General features: G+C 35.7%; 1 protein-coding gene across 1 annotated transcript; it reads left to right on the forward strand.

The window, feature by feature from the left end:
* The first annotated feature begins 2,436 nt into the window (after window positions 1–2,436).
* On the forward strand, window positions 2,437–10,443 carry LOC142348669 (uncharacterized). The gene is made up of 2 exons (XM_075400103.1): window positions 2,437–3,146; window positions 9,941–10,443. The coding sequence occupies exons 1-2, from the start codon at window positions 2,446–2,448 to the stop codon at window positions 10,155–10,157; spliced, it is 918 nt and encodes a 305-aa protein (XP_075256218.1). The 5' UTR covers window positions 2,437–2,445; the 3' UTR covers window positions 10,158–10,443.
* Window positions 10,444–12,892: the final 2,449 nt, after the last annotated feature.

Raw genomic sequence — 12,892 nt, forward strand, 5'->3', positions numbered from 1 at the left:
TTCTTTGGTGCATTGGAATACATTATAATACTACGCGTAGTCTTGGTTGTTACGGTTAACAATGAATTATTTCTGATAGATTACATAACAATTACGTAACTTTTGGCTTGCTTTTATGTCGGCTAACTTTTATTTCGGCTTACTTTTTTATCTATCCTCGAGACATAAGAGGCAGCCGCAGTTAGATTTGCTATGAAAGATTATGTACATTTTCGAGTACAAAAAATACTCTCTTCCTCGTTATAACGGCGTGCCTCTTGTCTTTTAGATCTTTTTGTACACTGTCTCAGAAGAGTAATTCGTGGGTTTCATTATATGCTGTATAAAGATGTGGGAAGTTAGTAACTGCATTCTTTAATTCACGTTGTGCTTTATGGAGGGTGGGGGGGGGGGGGTTGAAAGAGCTGGAGTTGGGGTTGTTGAATTTGTTTAAGGTCAAAGGAACTCCTATGTGTAGTAAAGGTCCCTAATAAGAGGCTTCTGAATTTTAACAAGCTTTACTAATTTATCGCTGAATGTTTTTTAGCCTGGTTTTTTTTGAGCGGCGTCGATTTTTTTTTTCAATTTAGATCTGTATCTGTTTCTATCTCTATTATATGGCACGCAGGTCTATTCTTTCGCAGCTATTCCGGCAATCTGCCGGCTATGTAGTAAAGGTCCCTAATAAGAGGCTTCTGAATTTTAACAAGCTTTACTAATTTATCGCTGAATGTTTTTAGCCTGGTTTTTTTTGAGCGGCGTCGATTTTTTTTCAATTTAGATCTGTATCTATCTCTATCTCTCTTATATGGCACGCAGGTCTATTCTTTCGCAGCTATTGCGGCAATCTGCCGGCTATGTTAATTTAAATCCCATGATCCTAAATTTATTGTTAACTTGGATTTTTTCCGTGCGTGTATGTGTGTGGAGGGGGGAGGGGGGGTTGTTCTATTGTGGTTTTATTTCCTGTTTAAAATGGAACGAGACTGTTTTCCTGAACTCATTAGTTCCCAAAAGTCTGAAAATAATGTAGTAACGAAAAATTATCAAGGGGAAAATGATTTTATCGAATAAAGTGCTTGTTGTACATAAAAACTTGTTCCAAATGTTTTTTCTGGGATTTGAATCTGTTTTTATTAGATTTGAATTTTTTTGGGCTAATATTTATGTAAAGTTGTTTGATTTCCTCATTTCAAAAATTTTCGATTTTTGGAATTGTTTTTCTGGTGGTTTTCAAGAAGCCTGTTTTTGAAAATGAGGTCAAGTAAGCCGGTTTTGTAAGTTGCCCCTGCTGGGACGGTGGGCGCGCATCGCCGCGATAACGGGCTGTGGGTTCAGGATAACATCCCAAAGTGGATGAGAGGCATGGTCATGGGTAGCGGTCCGCTGAGATCCGTAACCCTTAGATGTCAGAGTATTGACGTATTATTGTTTCTTTGGTGCATTGGAATACATTATAATACTACGCGTAGTCTTGATTGTTACGGTTAACAATGAATTATTTCTGATAGATTACATAACAATTACGTAACTTTCGGCTTGCTTTTATGTCGGCTAACTTTTATTTCGGCTTACTTTTTTATCTATCCTCGAGACAAGAGGCACCCGCAGTTAGATTTGCTATGAAAGATTATGTACATTTTCGAGTACAAAAATACTCTCTTCCTCGTTATAACGGCGTGCCTCTTGTCTTTTAGATCTTTTTGTACACTGTCTCAGAAGAGTAATTCGTGGGTTTCATTATATGCTGTATAAAGATGGAAGTTAGTAACTGCATTCTTTAATTCACGTTGTGCTTTATGGAGGGTAGGGGGGGGGGGGGGGTTGAAAGAGCTGGAGTTGGGGTTGCTAATGTTGAGACCTAATGTGCATGTTTCTGGCCAACAATCGGATGAAACGGAAGTCAGCTATTTTGGTTATTTTCTGTAGAAATGCAATTTTTTGTCTTGAATTTTCCTATTTACACAGGTTCAACGCCAGTTCTCTTATGATCTTTCTAAATTCCCTCAGCGACTCAGTTTTAAGTTTGGAAACGATTGAAACGAGCGATGTTTAATTGGCGGTCATAACGACTGGTACAAGCTATCAAGCTAAATATTAGATTCTGAGGTTTTAATTCCATTTTTACTGTTTTATAAGTAAATTTTGTTTGCTTTGTATAAGTTTGTATAAGTTTTTGTTTGCTTTGTTCCGTGTGTTGTTTTAGCAAATTTGAAAACTTCCAGACATTGTTTTAGTATCATTTTTATGTTGGTTTTTAGCAGCGTTGCTCTTTTTTTTGTTATATCCTCCCTCAAAACTGATTCATGTGAACTTCACTGAGTGGTCTTTGAAAATTAGGAAAAATGCTAAATACTTTAATAGAAAGTGAGGAAACAGATACACTTGTTTGAATGTGTTCATTTCAAGTCAGAAATAACATTGAATTCAGCTTTTACCAAAATATTATTTCAGGTTGGCTAAAAAATGCTGACAGCGCTAAAAGTGCCCACGAGTACCAGAAGTTGCATTTGCTTAAATCGATTCTGCGAGTTTCAAAGAAGAACGCGTTCAACAAAAGTAAAGGAAACGGCGACCAACGCTTCACCTTTTCAAACGTTCATTAGCACAGAAAAAGAGAAATTTTTGACAGGAAAAAACTACAGTTACCTATCAAGTCCGTACAAATCTACAAATCATTTGAGAGAAATCGATGCAGTATCAAATTTAACAAATCTCAAACATGATTTTAAATTGGAACCTGTTACACGTACAGAAAAGATTGCAAAGTCTATAGTCAATGGCTGGGTTGTCATAGTTGATAAAATTTCCGGCTTCCACAAATCGGAAAAGACGAAGCAAATTTGGCTAAGCAAATTGGTTTTGACTGAAATGTTTTTGGCAAATGCGCCGTTAGTGGGCTCAATGGTTTATCATACGAAAGCTGTTTTGAACCCTGGCCGGGATATGGGTACCGTTTCAAGATATTTGACACACGCTGATAATTTGAGGCATTCGTTTGTGGCTTTGTTAGAGATCAAAAACCCGAATTTGTTTTATCGCTTAGCGACAACTTTAGTTCAACTGATTGATATGGCATATTGGGCTGTTGCAATGTTTCCGGCTCCTCGGTGGAACCATAGGATGGTTGCATACATGCTAGAAGATTCCGTCCAAGTTTTAAATGAGTAAGTTTCTCTGAATCTGCTCGTCCGCCCAACCCCCGCAATCTACACTACCTTACATGTCAACTTAATTAGTGTTTGATCTTTACCCCCTCCCGCAAGCCTTTTAGTGCGATACATACATGGTAACGTGTTATTTAACAAGCCATATTTGGAGGTCGATCTTTTTTGGGGGGGGGGGAGTTGGGATGTTTGCGACCTGCAGTTGCCTGTGCCATGAAAGGTAAGGAAAGAAGGGAAGAGGTAAAATGTGTTTAAACGTAGTCTTCAATCCAGTTACACCTGAAAGAATTTATGCACTTACGACGAATTTGAATCGAGTCACTCAACAATAGTTTTTCACTTACACCTTTTATCTTCAATAAAACAAGGAGGCTCGGTAATGTGCGTTCGCACATTAAGTTCCGATCCCGCCCATCTACATTTTTCACTTAATTGTCTACCAAATGAGGAAGAGATAAAAAAATTAACATATCAAGATATCGTTCAACAAACTACTAAAAGAAAAAAAAACAATCTACTCTAGAGGGCCTATGAGACCTGTGGCTACCATAATATGACTACCAGAAAAGACGGCATTAAAAATCAAATAGTTACAAATATTAATTACGACCAAAACTCCTTGTCCATTTTTTGAAAACCACTAATAACCAAATCAAAATGGCATCAGATAAAATTTATACTCAGAAGATTAACCGGCACTTTTTTGGAACAAAATATGAGACTTTTCCTCAATGCGACTTGGCAACAAGTGGACTAGAAATGAGCAAAAGGGGAGTTTATTAAAACATTGCTTTTTTTAAAAAAAGAATTAAATTCGAACTGATTAGAAACATTAAGCATCAAATGAAATCATTGAGAGAGTCTTTTATACCTCAATAGAAAGCGACTGAGGCCTTTCATTATCCAGGATATGTCATACGACTACAAAAAAACGACAAGTACAGGAAAAAACTAAAAATTTGCACGTAAAATTATGCTCGAAAACGATGTGCCCCCAATCAATTAAATATGAAGCTGATCACTAAAAACAATAAAAATCTTCGTTTGAATTTTTTGCAAGTAACAAAATTTGTAAATCAAATGACGCCCATTATTGTGATACTGCGAAAAGAGAACGAAAACCGAAAACCTACAAAAAAAGGCAAATATGAAAAAATCACGAAAATTGGTTTTATGAAAACTGGTTGTTCCAAGAAGAAAGTCCGTTTGAGGAAAATAAAAACCTTTATGAAGAGAAAATTTTATTTCAACAGATAAATGATGTCAATTGTATATAGAGATGCTTAGCTACAATTTAACATAAAATCTCTTTTTTATTAAAAACAAATATTTGCAAAATTCATAGCCAACAAAAGCTTTCGACTAAAAGAGTAGACAGTTTGTCTTGCAACTCCACGGAAAATTCATTGCAACTGTTATTAATGAGACTAAAATATAAGACTATAAAATGACATTAAATACAAGCTGAACTAATTAGTTTCACCAACAACTTTACGAAACCACAGTTTTGAAGCCAATAAATTTATAAGATATTAACCGAGTGAATATAACATCTTCATTTTCGTCTCCTTTGACATTCATAACGTCTTTTTTTTAAAACGACTATCACGAAATGACAACAAAAAGAACCTCAAAAACTGAAATGTATCTAAACTTCACAAAATTCTTGTGAAACAAATTGTCTAAGCCATGAAGACATCATTTAAAACGTTTAAGCAACAGAAAAATTATTGTTTGATTCGACAAAACATTTTTAAAAAGCTCTAAATAATGAGGCTAATTTGCGAAAATGATACAACTTACGGAAAAAACGCAAACCAGAACAAAAAGGGATAAGTTGAAGAATACTATTACTCTTTTTTTAAGAAATTTAAATCTAATGTCAAAACAACCATTAGCTATTTACCGATATCAGTTATTAAGCTCATTTGTTTATCTCTAGTTGGCCACTGAGACCTTTAATTACACAATATTTAGCATATGACAAAAAAAATTAACAACAAATAAAGGGCAAAAATAAAAAACTACCAATTTCTGCAAGAGAACGGTGTCACAGCCCTTCAACCCACATGTTATGAAAACAGAAAATCTTTTCAATTTCAAATGTTGTAAAGGTTTTTTAGTTAGATTGTTAAATAATGTTACAATTTACAAAAAAAAACAACTGCAAAATTGGGAAATTATGCACAAAAATCAGAAAATTTTGAATGAAAACTCGTAGTACCAAAAGCAAGAAAACCTTCTGTTAAAACAATCGACAACATTAGTTTGTATTCTATACGGAAATTGTCCTGTACTTACTGAGAATAATCAAAATGTTGACTAAAATAATATAAAAAATTGTCAATTTCAAAAAATCGCAGAACTTTCCTGAAAACAAATACATTCAATAACATAAGAGACATTAGGTAACAACCGAATGAATAGAAAACGTTCACCTGCGCCTGTTGAGGAAGAAATTTAAATCTTTGAGTGGTTAAATTTAAAAATCAGACTGCCAAAAGAATAACAATTGAAGGCAAAAGACAATATTTCAGTTAAATTTTATTAAAATTCTTCCTCAAAGCCATAAAATCCCTTTGTTTCTCTAAAAACAAATTGTATCTAAATTTGGCCTCAAATTTACGTAAATTAGAGCTGTCATTAATGGAGCTGTGAATAACAAATATTGTCAGTAATTAACATTAAAAAAAACAAAAAGCAAAATTCTTTGAAAAATGGCAGCATCAAAATAAAAACCAAAAAGTATCTGATTCTAAGAATCCATGATATTGTCGAACCGCTCCCTGATTTTGTCGCGCGCCTAGCAAACCGACCAAGTGTTCCAAGTGTTTGCGAATTGGACCAATTGTTGCGTGGATTTCTTCAAATATTAAAAAGAACGATGCATTTTGTATAATTATTGAGTTAAATCTGCAAAAAAACAGCAAAGTTTTAAGTCAGAAGACTTTTATACGGCGCCTAATTGCAACTAGCGCTCTTTTTGAGATAAGGGAGTCTGTTTTAAGGCTTCCAGGTCACTAAGTCTGGCAAACTTTAACAAAGTGGACCAGAAAAGCATTTTTGTGCCATTTTTGATGAAAAAAGTTTGAATTTTTGAAAATTTTATCAAAACTTTTAGCCAAAAAAGCTTCAATCAAACAATTCAGCAACGCTCTTCTATGTTTAACGGTAACAACAACACTCTGCTGTTTAAAATTTTAACTTAGAACTATATTGTGGTTTGCTGGGCTACTTTTGTTTTTTTTCTCTTGTCTTTTTTGATGTTCTGATTTCGGTATGGTAAGGTTAGAGATTATGCACGACGATTCGAGTTGTTTCCGGTATTCTACCGGCTACGTTTTTTTTAGCAGAAAGCAAGTTTGTTCATGACTTGAATTTTGAATTCTTTCTATTCGAGCGTTTACCTCCGTTTTTGATTGTTGACTTCCGTTTTTTTACATTCGACTTTAACAGTAACTTCGTTTGTAATGTATAGTAATTAGGAACTGCTGGTAATGTTCAAGGTGAAGAGGTCATTTTGAGGTTTTTTGTTCTTATATAAGTTACGCCTAATTATCTAAACTACACCGCACAACCCCCCCACCACCTATCTACCCCCCCCCCCCCCCCCCCACCACCACCACCTATCTACCCCCCCCCGTTCCAACATAACCCCCCACCTACCCCTATCCCCCTAACTACCTCCTTCCTTCACCGAACTACCCCCACCTGTCCCCCCCCAACTACCCCAGCACTACCCATCTCCCCAACCTTTCTACCCACCCACCCCACCTAGCTCTCCCCGCACCTAAAAAATTGTCGGCATTTTTAAAACACTTCAAGGTGGTTTGTTGGGCTACTTATTTTTTTCCTCTTGTCTGTTTTGATGTTCTGATTTCGGTTAGGTTAGGTTAGAGATTATAATGCACGACGATTCGAGTCGTTTCCGGTATTCAACCGGTTGTTTTTATGCAAAATTTTTTCCTTGACAATTTTGACTTTTCCAGTGACTTTTACGCCCTTGATTTTTTGAGTTTCGCGTGATCTAAAATTCTCTCTCAATCACTATTTCAAGCAGCTGAATTCATTTGGCGGCAATATAATACTAAAAGTCAAATGAAAAGTGCGCCGAAACTGGTGCCATTTTTTACTTTAAATCTTAATAGTGGTATATGTTAACCTCTAATGTGGTTATTTGAAGCACACTATTGAACTTCTTAGTCCCATTTAGGCTCCCCCACCCTCCTTCCTCCCCTCGCTCGACTGAAGCGGGCTGCAATTGATTAGAGCTCCCACTAGTCGTTCGAGAGCAATTCGTCCGACGTTTAGTCGTTTTTTTTTGCTAACGAGATTTGTGGCCTCCATTCCGCAAATTTTTAAATTTGCCGTTTTTTGCGGAACTCGGATATCAATTTCCATTCAAAATGCGTTGCTTTAAAATGTAACCCTTTTCCCCAGAATTTATGCAAGTCGCATGTACAAACATTGCAAAACGAAACTAAGGTAATTCAGGTCTGCATTTGCGATGTAGTTGGTTTGTGCCCCTCCCCCCTTATGTTTTGCACTCCCAGTTACAGGGCACAGGCAATTCATCGAAAATTATTGTAACAATATTGCACATGCGTCTGGGGGGTGAGAGTAATATGCACCAACTAAGCGGGAGTGAGGGCACAAATAGAAAAGATCCCTAGTGGGCCCAAAAGATTTACGCCTCTAGGCAAACCTTCTTCTCACGACACGAAGAGGAGTTATGGTGATCTGTTTTTTAATCGTTGAATTCCTTTTTTACAGGATGCAAAGTCAAATGCCGCACGCGAAAACAAGTGTTTAGGCCAAACTTCTAATTAAAAGTCAAAGGTAGAGTGAAGGATTTAGTGGTTTTTTTGTTTCATGTAATATTCTGAGAGAGCGAGAAAAGTACGTTTAAAAAAGTTTTCACAAAGCGAGCAATATTTTTTGATCACGTGCGGCTTTTTCAACGATGTTTTTTTAGTTCTGACTTTAGTTTTTTATACGAAAACTGTTGTCATGCTGGCTAGCAATAGTATGTTAGGAAACTTTTTTTTACTTTGCGAGGCAAGTATTTGACTTTTAGATGATATTTTGAGCTTTTTTGGCCGTTCTGCTTCTTTTAACGCCTTTCTAGCACTTTTCGCAATCTTTTCAATTTTTTTATAGCAACTGGTGTCTTTCGCTGGTTGAGGTTAGTTTAATGTAAACGTGTTAGTTAGTTATGTGTTAGTTTAGTGTAATTGGCGATCTATTGATTTAATTGATATTGTTTTTTATTCGTGTTTGTTAAAAAAAACAGAGAATTTTTTATCAAATTTTATTTCATTTTCGTCAGTTTTTTGGGAAATTTGGCCTATTGCTGCTGATTTTGAGCTTTTCTCATTCGTTTTTTGTTCCCTAGTTGATTTAGAGCTTTTTAGTAAGTGCTGTTACCAAGATATGTCAGGTCAAGGTTACATAGTGCAATTTATATTATAATTCACACAATGATACGTTTTTGTAATTTTTCATGGTTTTTTGTTGTTTGTCTCTTTAATTGTTGGTTAGCGGGCCTCGGACAGGCATTGTCTCTAACAAGCATTATTTTGTGTCACCAATTGAGCAGGAAAGAAATGATCTGAAAATATTTATAGGCTGCAGTATTTATCATTCTGTAGGGAATTTTGCAAACCATAAATTTTATTGTTTGTTGTTGTCTCTCAGTTTTCTCCATGTGCACCATTTATAGTTTTTTCTCAATTGGTGTTCCTTTATTGGCCGACAAGAATATTCATTAAAAGCGTCTTTTATCAATAATGGTTCCGGGGTTGAAAGTGTGACGGTATTTTGTGAACTTTTCGTACAAATATCATATTTTAACGGATTTGAATTTTCTCATGTTTAATTTTTTGTTATTTTTAATAGCCGCCCTCATCTTCTCAGCCGGCTATTATAGCGCTCCTATTTTTTTTTACTTCGTCGAACTTTTTTTCGCTTTACCATTTTGCCGCTTTTTCAGCATTTTGCGTGAAATCTTTTTGACTTCTCTAGGCTAGTTTCTCTTCTCTCATTCTGCTAAAAGTGAATTTGAACATCAGTTTCTCAGCAAAGCAATTCAAAATGAAAAGAGTCAGAATGAAAAATTGAAGTCAGAAATATAAACGGGATAAACCCACAAAGCCCAATTTTAGATGCCCGCTATTTGAACGTCGTTCATATAAGTCTTAGTTACCATCTCTTATGCTTATTGGTATTGATAGTAGCCTCTGTTGCCTCTCTCTAAGAAACAGAATTATTTTCAACTACGAAATGCCATCAAAATAAATCGGACTTAAAAAATGTTTTTGTACAAATATATTTTTTGATATCTTCTATTCTTTCAATCCCAATCATGCTTACTGGAATCGACGGCGGCTATTTTCCGGCAATCTGCCGGGTATGTTTCAAAATATCAATGATGAATAAACAGAGGAACTCTTTGTTTCGTGAGTATTTGGCTGGGATCTAAGTTGATATCTACTTCGAGGTGGCTCCGGGGCCTTCAGGCTATGTTTTTTTACGTTGTAACCTGGTGAATGTCCGCACTTTTTGGGATCTTTTCTGCTTGTGCCCCCTTACGTCATGCATCCCGTTACTGTGCACGTGTCATTACATAGTATATCATTATGTGAAAATATTGCACGTGTGTTGCGGGTGCAAATAATATGCATCCACTAAGCTGGGGGAGGGGGTACACAAACGGAAAAGATCACTTTTTTTGATGCGGAGAGCCAAAAAAGCTTTAATCGGCCGAAACAATGGATCAAGAAATATTTGTTTAGGTGTCTGGACGAAATAAGTACACCCAACAGCTGTCTATTCGAATGGAACAATGAACAAGCACCACAGTTTGCAGTTGACTATTGGGCACTAAAAGAGGGCAACACATCTATTAAGGATATGTTGATAGCAATCAGAGAAGACATGTTAAAACACCTTGTGGCGAATCACGTGATTGCGTCGATTAGCAGAAAAGAAATGAGACCATTGAGAAATTGACTTATGTTTCTGAGAGTGGGCAATTTTTGCCATCAAATATTGAAACATCCAGAACAATCCAGTTTGAGTTAATGTCGAATTATATACTTGATTTTGACGTCAAGCATTAACCCCATACGCGCAAGTTTACTAGTGAATGTTAGGGTGATCTCAAAAATTGACTGTGAATTTTTTTAGATGATCTAAAAACTGGTGCTAAAAAGTTTCAAACTTCAGAGCTCTAGTGCTTTGAAAAGGTTTGCGAATTGAACTAACGAATATGTTAAATAATTATATTTTTCCGATAGTTTGTTTTCCCAAAAAAATCAGTTTCGTTTGCCCCCCAGAGCTCAAACCATGTTTCTCAAATTTTATTTTAACCCAGAGTGTATTTCATGAACGGTTCTATGTACCACATGGTTATACTTCTTTTAACCCCAATTTATTGAACCCCCTATTACTTAAACACCGAATATTTTCACCCCTCAGTCTTTTAACCCAGCAACTTATTCACCCGAAGTGGGATTCAACAACAAATTCTTTCATCTATTTCGGCGTCCAAATGAACAACTGCCAAAGCTGAAGGTCAAGGAACTTAAAAACAACTAATGCCCTTCAAGATTAAAGCTCCGTTGTAAGTGCATAATAGTGACGGGAAGCTTCTTTAGCTTTACGCCTGTGATTGAAAAAAGCTTGACAAATCTGACTTTTTGTGTTGCACTTGATCTGAGTGGAAGATTGAGAAATGTCTTTTTCTAGAAGACAGACAAACTTGTACTTTTCAAGTGGAGCGATTCAAGCTAAAATTAAATCTAATTTTGGAGCATGCAAAAATGAACGGATCATTTTAAAATTAACCGTGCGGTTAAAGGAAAATTCAATGAGATGCATGTTGATATTTTGTTAGCAGCTATGCCGTTAAAGTTCTACATCTAAATGTTGCAAAACTATGTTCCAGAGCTTTACCCTGCTTACAGTCGGTAGCAATAGTGTGTAAGCCATCAAGTAATTGGTAGTTTTTCGTTTTCTTGGAAGGATAGCATACAGAGAAGCTGTAACAAAATCGAGAATATTACATGAAGCGTGTCAATTTGATAGAATAAAGTGTTTGTGATAACTAAAACGTACCGTGCGCCAACTCAAATTTAGAAATTTTGATAACTGACCAAATACAGATTACCGCAAACTAAGATGCACTTCTGGTTGTCTTTTCCACTGTCAAACTAAAAAATTCTGGAGCATCGGTATGTTAAAATGCCGTTCCACTGGTTTTTTTTATTGAAACTGTATTTTGTCTTAGACGGTGAGATGTTAAATTGGTTTGAGATGGCAACGCTTACAGTGTCGAGGGAACTTCTGTTACTGGTAGTTTTTCGGAGGCTACGGTTGGTGTGAGATTTCTTTTTTGACTTAAGTTGGACAGTTTTCAATGAAAACTGACAGTGTGATCTTGTTTAACGTTAACGTGAAATTTTTGCCATATTGTGTAAATATGTAAATGCGAAACCTATTGTTTCGATATTTGTGGCAATTGGAGTGTTGGAATATTTGCCAATCCATTTAATGCAAAACTCATGGCCTTCTACCACCAATTTATCTGTGATAATAAACTCCATCTCCAAGAAATGGGAATCTCAAATTAACAGATATCATGTGGAGTTAATGATACCCTGAACAATAAATGTTCTCTAGTTAAATTCACTGCTTACTTTCCTTAAATTGCCCTCTTGTGGACTCGTGGAGATAACTAATTTGCTGATTGTTATATTTTAGCATCTAACAATCCAGTTCTTGGATTTGTTCTCCTGACAATTGAGTCAATATTAAGATTAAAATTAGGATGAAATGATGTGGGTGCCAAAATATTTTATTCTGACCTCAGTCTTTGCACCCCAATTTTAATCTGTTTTGCGGACTCATTAGAACTGATTTAGAATTTGGGTTGAATTGTGGTTAAAAGAACAAGGTTTATGAAATACGGCACCGTACCATGGTATATAAATCCAGATTTTGTGGATAAATTTGATTTATAGGTAAATAATGGTCAAAATTTTGTTTTAAAGTTATGACTTCAGCTCAGGGTTCAATGCATCCGAGATTTTGGCGTATTAGCTTCAATTATTTACAAAAAAGATGAGGTTTTAAGAAGAATGGTTTTCAGGTGACGCATGTGTCGTATGATAAACAGCCCATGGCTGGTAATTTTTGTAATTAGATCAGAAACCTGTGGAGTGATGTCTGTTGACAAAACAGTTGAGTTACCTAATTTATTTCTTTTTTACAAATGGTTTTGAAAGTTTACAATTTGCTTTGTCAACATTGGTCTCTAATGTGGTCTCTTAACATTGTGGGTCAAAATTAACGTTACGCAAAGAGAAACTTAAAACCGACGAGGAATAGTTCGGTTATTGTTTTTGTTAAGTTAACTAAGATTTTAACGGGCTCCTTCTTAGACAAAAATCAGCAAAAGTAGAGCAAATGATAAATGCATTTGAGATTTCTAGAGTGGCAAGAAATTGATCAGATATCCAGTTTCTGAGTTTATAAAGTTTATAGTGTGTCTGTTTTTAGCAGTCTTGTGCAGCTTAAACTGAACTCTGGAGACTTGAATAAATGTTTTAAGTCTTTTTGTAGTTTTTCCCCATTTTTGACAACTATAAGTAAATGTGTGCAGCAAGAAATTGTAGTCATTCTTTTTCATTGGCAATCAAAATGTTGCACTGTTCGCGTACGTGCCAAAATTTATGCACATCGTT

The sequence above is a fragment of the Convolutriloba macropyga genome, chromosome 10 (genome assembly GCF_964194025.1).
Source record: "Convolutriloba macropyga chromosome 10, txConMacr16.3, whole genome shotgun sequence".
NCBI classification, from domain to species: Eukaryota; Metazoa; Xenacoelomorpha; order Acoela; family Convolutidae; genus Convolutriloba; species Convolutriloba macropyga.

What these genes read in the sequence shown, in the direction of transcription:
- LOC142348669 (XM_075400103.1), top strand. Translation starts at nt 2,446, where the DNA reads ATGCTGACAGCGCTAAAAGTGCCCACGAGTACCAGAAGTTGCATTTGC. An exon ending in TCCGTCCAAGTTTTAAATGA is followed by an intron (nt 3,147 to 9,940) that starts GTAAGTTTCTCT and finishes ATATTTGTTTAG; the next exon opens with GTGTCTGGACGAAATAAGTA.